The sequence below is a fragment of the Eucalyptus grandis genome, chromosome 8 (assembly GCF_016545825.1).
Source record: "Eucalyptus grandis isolate ANBG69807.140 chromosome 8, ASM1654582v1, whole genome shotgun sequence".
NCBI lineage: Eukaryota > Viridiplantae > Streptophyta > Magnoliopsida > Myrtales > Myrtaceae > Eucalyptus > Eucalyptus grandis.
Window position 1 is genome coordinate 3,060,159 of NC_052619.1, and position 7,235 is coordinate 3,067,393.

Consider the following 7,235-nt stretch of genomic DNA (forward strand, 5'->3'; position numbering starts at 1 on the left):
TTCTTATATTTTACCAAAAAAAAAAAAAAAAAAACCATTATTAACTTTGCAAGTGGAGTAAGTATCAATATTCAGATCAAACCACGTAAATCATTAATGTTCCTTATTATTCATCGCTTATTTCTTTGTTGATTTCACGTTGATTTAATTGCAAGATCCATTAGTGCTTCTGCATCAACTTACAACACTGTACTTGTATTATAACCCGGTCCAGATCATTAATTAACTTCAATTTGGTTTGGTGTAATTTTTGCTTGTCCTCACAATTGGTACATAACCAACACACAAGAATACATTTTCAGATGTTGCTCATCAAAATTGATGATCCCCGCCATTGTTACCTGCTATAAAATTAAGATCACAAAAAAGAGATAAGATTAATGTAACATAGTGATAACACTCTGAAAAACATGCTATGAAATTAAAATCACAAGAAAGACAATATTAAGAGTAACCTAGTAATAATATATACGGATAAAAGATACAGGAGGACACACAACACGTGCGGACCGAAGCCCGATCGTGCTTATTTTGTCTTATTGAGTAGGGTCGAACAACTGTAAGCCGAGCAGAAAGTCTGTAGCACCATGAGCAAAAGAAAAGGATGGTTGCCACCATCGCCAGGAACTTCCAAAAGTTATACACGTATCGCTCTATCATATTCTGGGTCTTGATCTTCGGCGCAGCGTGGTAGAACTCGTTGACTTTCTTGATCGTCTTGTCCAGTTGGGAAGGGCAGTGCCCATCGATAGAGTGGCTCATACCGTTGAATAGACGTGCCACTTCGCCGTCCTTGAGATGGCCCGTGATGATGCCGTGTTTCTTGAGCAACCTCACGTCATGCGGGGTGTCGAGTAGGCCGTCCATTAGCTCCACGAAGCGAGTGAACAACAAGGGACCGGAGGTCGCCATCGCCTCATACGCCACCAAGTTCCGAATCACGACTTCCGAGTTGACGCTGAGTTTGATCGCGGGAAGTTGAAATGTGTGCGTTTTCTCATCAAACGACGTCTCTTCTATGTAATCCGTTTTGCGGAATTTTACGCCCGCTTTGGCGAGAGAGGACGCTCTTGAAATCAATCCCTTCTCTTCAGCAGGTGCTTCTTCGTAGCCGAATGAATCGAGGACAGAAGGTCCAATTTGCTGAGAAAGGATTCTCATAATGCCTTGCACCATCATAGCATGGGGTCTAATTTTCTCCGTGAAAGGTAAATTCGGTGACTGTAAAAGGCCGAGCACGTTCTCTGTCATAGACACAAGGTGTTGAGGAGCAGTTCGCCTGCTATCATTAGACGTAGGTACAGCACCGGTCTTATCTTCTTCGATTAGGATGATGTTAGCTGGTATATCGATCTTGAATTCGTCCTCTCTCTCCACGACCATACTGTAAAGAAGATCCAACAAATGCGCGCGCTTCAAAGTTTTGTCAACCTGGTACCGCCTCGTCTCTTTGAGCGGCGAGAGAAATTTGCAAAACCCCACCAGCATGTGGGGGAAGTTCTCTTCGATCTTCTTCTGCTCGGTGACTTCTAGTGGTGAGCACGCGACCGTCACCATCTTCGCCAGAAAGAATATCGGGATTTGGTTCTCCAACATCATGACGTCCCTCAATATGGCATCCTCCGCGAGCTTCTTGCCCGCGTGGTCGGCTAGGACCCCCAAGAAAGGTGACGACTCGAGGGTTTTCTTGCCAACGGCATGCTGGCAGAGCAGATGGAACAGGAACTGCGCATCGACGGTCATGATCCATGACAACACGTCAGCATCAATGTCCAAGAACTTGTGGTAACACGCACGGACATAGAGGTGCAAATCGGTGAGCTTTCTCACGAGCTCCATGAAGCTCATGCCACTGGACTCCTTGTGGAGCTTCTTCACGACGTCAAGCTTGACTCGCTCCATCTCCAGGAGATGAGGCTGAAGGTGGTGATAGGGTCCTAAGCCGACGAGTTGGGGGGCATAAGCCTGAGGCTTGGCAGAGCTGAGTGATCGGGGGACTTGGAAAACGCACACATGGGAATTAATGTCCTTCTGAAGCTCTTCCTTGAAATTGGTTTTGACATGAATGAACCATTCTCTCGTTTCTGTGAATGAAAGAGACATTGTTGATGATCAAAGGAAGAGCAGCTCTCTATTGTTTTTTCCTCTTTTCTTTTGGGTTGATAGAGTGGGAGGGTCTACAGATTTCGTTCTATGCATCATCTTTGCTATCATGTGCCTTATCTATATAGAGTTGGGCTTTGCTTATCTTACCTTTTTGGGTTGATAGCGCAGATGTGTCTATAGATTCGGTTGTCTCGCTCGCATCACGAGAGTAAGGTGAGATGGCAAAAGTTACTGATGGAGATACCAATTTGGTATGAGCTTAATGTACCTTTTCTAAAGGTAAAATATAAAGCCACGGATCCATATCCATTTCAATGTAAATTATTGGGAACAAAGGCATGAAGTCATACGGAACGAAGGACTTGGAGGTTCACGACTTCATATATAATCGACTACTTCGGTTAAATTTTAATTTACTTTTATATAATCGAAATAACCAATAAATTCACTGATAACTTTTTGATAATTTTCTCGTGTGTATTAAATATTCATGTTGGTGCATAATTAAGTCATCTCACCAGCAATATAATGTCTTTTAGCAATCCAGTATGCAATTTTATTATCTTCACGAGGACACCAAGACAGAAGTCAGATCTATGAACTTACCTCTTAGTGGCTGGCCGTCACTGATGAGATATCTGACTTGGTCAGCATTGAACAGAGTTCGATTGCCCACTTGGAGAACTATCTTCTCCTTTCGTTGGATCAACAACTCCAAAGGGGTCTCCATTTCCATGGCTGAACTACAACCAAGCTTTCCAGAGCATCCATCAGCGTTCCTCGGCACCACCGCAAAAGCTCCAGTTTGGCTTCCTTCTTCCCTTCCAGATCTGCCAAAGCAACGCAGGTTTTTAACAATGCTAATTTATCCTCCACTATCCACAATGTGTGAGGTTTTGCAGAGTCACACCATTAAAGAGAAAATTATCAAAAAAGTCATAAAACTATTGCATTTGTGCCAATTCAGTCATAAACTTTTTGCATTTGTAATGATTCAATCTATTTGGCCATTTTGGTTAGTTGGCACTGATGTTGGCAATATTGTAATAATATTTTATTTTTTGAATTTTTTAAATTAATTTTCCCTTTTTTTCCCTTTTTATATTTTTTGCCCTCATTCTTCCTTCTTTCTTTGGCTAAGGGGGCTAACCCCCTCAACCAATGACAATGCTCAGCCTTGATGGCCACTGACAAGAGCAAGCCTCACCAAATGATGGCAAAGCCACCCTCACCAGATCTGGTGAGGTCTAGCCTCGGCTAGACATGGCGATGATCAACCTCGCTAGTGGCCGGCAAGGGCGGGCCTTGCCCCTTGCCATGGCTAGGTGAGGCTTGGCCACACCATTGGCCGGTAGAGGTGAACATTACCATTGGCCAACTAGGTTGATCTTGCCAACCAGAGGAATAAGGAAGAATGAGGGAAAAAAAAAAAGAAAAAAAAAAAAAAGAAAAAAAGAAATAAAAAAAGGAAAAAAGAAATAATAAAAATTGGAATAAAATAAAATATTATTGGACTAAATTGGCAAAAAAAAAAAAAAAAAATTATCCACATTGATTCTTAGTAACTGGTGTCTATGTTAGTGTCAGCCGGCCAAAATTGGCAAAAAAAAAAAATTTGAATTAGCACAATTGCAATAGAATTATGGTATTCTTAGTAATTCTCCCCGCCATTAAATAATGCTAATGCATCTTCAAGGTCTGTACTCCTCTTTTGCATGCCGTGTATCTGTGTTTGCAAAGTATTTGCTTTTTAAAACTTTATAACACAAAGTCTGTATGTTCATTCAGCCTCCAAACTTGTTTTGCAAGAAATGCCAGGTTGAATATTATTAAAAATTATCCATATTGATTCAAGGTTGTTTGAGCGAATTTTGCAAATCTGGATTTGAACCCAAGTCAAGAAAACAAGTTGAATGTGACACTCTATGTTAAGGGTGTGCGAGTGAAAGTAGATAACATGAGCTTTCAAATGCCAAACATGCAACACTCTTGGGTGGATGGATTAAATTGGCTTCTTCAACTGGAAATGAGATCTGCAAAAAAAAGAACTGACAACAAAAAAAAATTGAATTGAATTAGCACAATTGCAATGAAAAGAAGTTTATGGTATTCTTAGTAATTCTCCCCGCCATTAAATAATGCTAATGCATCTTCAAGGTATGTACTCCTCTTTTGCATGCCGTGTATATGTGTTTGCAAAGTATTTGCATATTTTAAAACTTTATAACTTATCCGAAAATACCCAATTTAATGCAAATTTGGTCATGTTCATTCAGCCTCCAAACTTGTTTTGCAAGAAATGCCAGGTTGAATTTGTTAAGCTCTCTTTTTAATTTTTTTAATTATTATTTGTTTTTTTAGGAAAAACATCTTTCATTTTAAAAAGCCTAAACCTCTTTCATGCTTCTTTATTCAGGTGTCCAAACTTGTTTTGCAAGGGCTTCTTTATTCAGGTGTCTAGAATAGAGTGATTCCAAACAATTCTGTTGACATAGGGAAAAATGTGCCAGTCCTCAATAAACGAACTTAGTCGGCAAAAGTCGACTGAGGAGCAGTGAGGAGCGACAGAGATAAGAATTTGCTAAGTGTTGGAGTTCTTAGTCAGCAAATCTAGGTAGTCGACAAGAAAACTTGTTTTAGCCACCGGAAAATATAAGTGGAAATGACCAAGTCTTGGAGTAGAATGTTGACAAAGGAAGATCAACCCACATAGCAAAAAGACAATAATTGATGTCATTATTGAAAAATGAGATCGAAATAACTTTTTTAAATTTTGGAACCGATGATTTTGAAATCAACCGTTAGAGGGACATTTGTAAAGGAGTAAACTCAATGCGACCATTGAGCAGTGGAGCCGAGGTGTCTATGAGCAGCTATAGTGGTAATTGCGGAGAAAAGAGAAAACATTACTGTTAAAGTAGTGGAGAAGCCACAATTGTTGAGTAGTGGATTGTATCATTGCTGAGTAACCACTTGTAGTAACTAAATTGTAGGAACCAACGTGCTTGATTTTTTTTTTTTTTGCAACCATTGTTAATGTTTGATAATAGGTATAAATGCTTGAATTGTAGTTTGTAAAAGGAACCGTCTATCAATTGGAGAACACCGGTGGTTTTCTTTCCAAAAATAGACAGTCTGAAACAATTGGAATAGTTGTAGTATGAATGAAAGAAGTGTTTTTATGTTCCTCCTTAAGCTGATGGGTATTGGACTCACCATTCTCTTGTCGCAAGGACTAGATCAAGTTTTTCACTTACAATATCCTAAATGATAATCCCTTTAAGCACAATAGGAAGTGCATAAACTAAAGCAATTATAAGAGGATTGGTAATTTCTAATTTGTAGATCTTGCCAAACTTTATATCAATTAATTTGGGCCATGGCTAAGGCCCGGCTGTTAGAAAAAACTCCTATGTTGTTTTGAAACCGACAAAACTTATCTAAGTTCTATTCTAAAGATTGCTAGACTTTTGTGTCAAAGTCTATCTTACAACAAAAGTCTGCATACTTTGATAGACTCTAGACGGAACGCAAAAGAAGAATGAAGACTTATCTCAATGAGGGATTATCTTTCTTTCTTCAAGGGTTCGGTTCGTACAGGATATATATGGCATTCTGGTTGAAAATATCATCTACGAGATTGATTATCTTTATTGGAATCAATTTAGATACATCAAATCTTTTTGAATAGCAAGTTAATTTGGAAAGAATCTACTTATGAAAACCAAAATCTTGATTGTATGGGCGAACAGGATTGACGGGCCTTCATCACAATCTTCAAACGGCTCGAGATCTCCTTGATTGATTCTGTCCAACGGGTTGATTGGAAGACTTCCTTTGAAAAATGCCAACGGTCAAGAAGGCATGAAGGAGGATTTAAGGAGGCCTCTCTAGTCGTTTGATAGAGTGTGTGAAAAAGAATTCCAAAGTCTGAACCTTCCCACTCACTTGTTATTCCTTACACTGTGCCGATATTTGTACTCAAAAGAGAGAGAGACTCAAAGAGAGACTTTGTGAGAGCAGTAGAGACTCTTCACTGTGAAGTCGAGATCACAATATTGTAAATTCTCTTTTGATTCTTAGTGAAAACCAATCAAAAGGTTGTTAGCGTGGGAGAGTGGCCATAGGCTTGATTTAAGCTGAACCACTATAAATTCTGTGTTCCTTTCTCTTCCCTAAACTTCTTTACTTTACTCATACTTCAATTTTGTAGTTAAAATTTAAACCCTTTTAAAGTTTGCTGATCATTAGACTCAATTTCAAAAGCAAAATATTCTTACTGCTCTTTGCGAAAATTGTCCTCACACCTATTTACCCACCTCTAGGTGTTCATACTAACACTTTCAATTGGTATCAGAGCCTGTATGCTTACTTTTTGAAATGTTTTATTTCTAAATTAAAGATCCTTTATAGCTAGTATTTTGGCTCCAGGTTTAGTTGAAGGTCAGAGCAACACTAGACCCCCTTACTTCAATGGGAAGGAATACAATGTATGGAAGAACAAGATGAAAGCATTTCTCAAATCCAAAAATCCTCTAGAGTGGGATGTTGTAGAAAAAAGAATCAACCCTAAAGCAACATCAGCTTTAGACCAAGGGAAAGAAATTATTGATGCTGACGAAACAACATGAGCTGAAATTACCAAGAGACAAGCTCTTGATATGAAAGCAATCTACTCTTTATATTGTGCCTTATCTCCCACTGAGTATAACTAAATTTCTTCTTATGAAACAACAAAAGAAGTTTGGGACAGATTACATGTTACCTACGAAGGGTTTGACTATGTAAAGGAAACCAAAATAAACATTATGCTCGGACAGTATGAAGCCTTCAGAATGAAGCCTAGAGAATCTATAATTGATATGTTTAGTCGCTTTATAGAAATTGTAAATGGCCTAGCTTATCAAGGTCAACCAATCTCAAGAGCAATGAAAGTCAACAAACCGCTGTGTGGGCTTTCGAAAGATTGGAATCATGTGAAGACTTCTATTAGAGAAACTTAAAGGATCATGCCTCTATTAATTGACAAGATGATAGGAGAACTTCGGTCATATGAAGTAGAGCAAATAAATGATGAAGAATATCCTAAAGGTAAGAAATCAATTGCTTTCAAGTCTAACATTGATTCT

General features: G+C 38.9%; 1 protein-coding gene across 1 annotated transcript; it reads right to left on the reverse strand.

Moving 5' to 3' along the window:
- Window positions 1-260: 260 nt before the first annotated feature.
- LOC104430318 (putative UPF0481 protein At3g02645) lies at window positions 261-2,842 on the reverse strand. The gene is made up of 3 exons (XM_010043065.2): window positions 2,713-2,842; window positions 616-2,084; window positions 261-341 (listed from the first exon to the last, which is right to left on the reverse strand). Exons 1-3 carry the CDS (start codon window positions 2,840-2,842, stop codon window positions 261-263), a joined length of 1,680 nt encoding a protein of 559 aa, XP_010041367.2.
- Window positions 2,843-7,235: the final 4,393 nt, after the last annotated feature.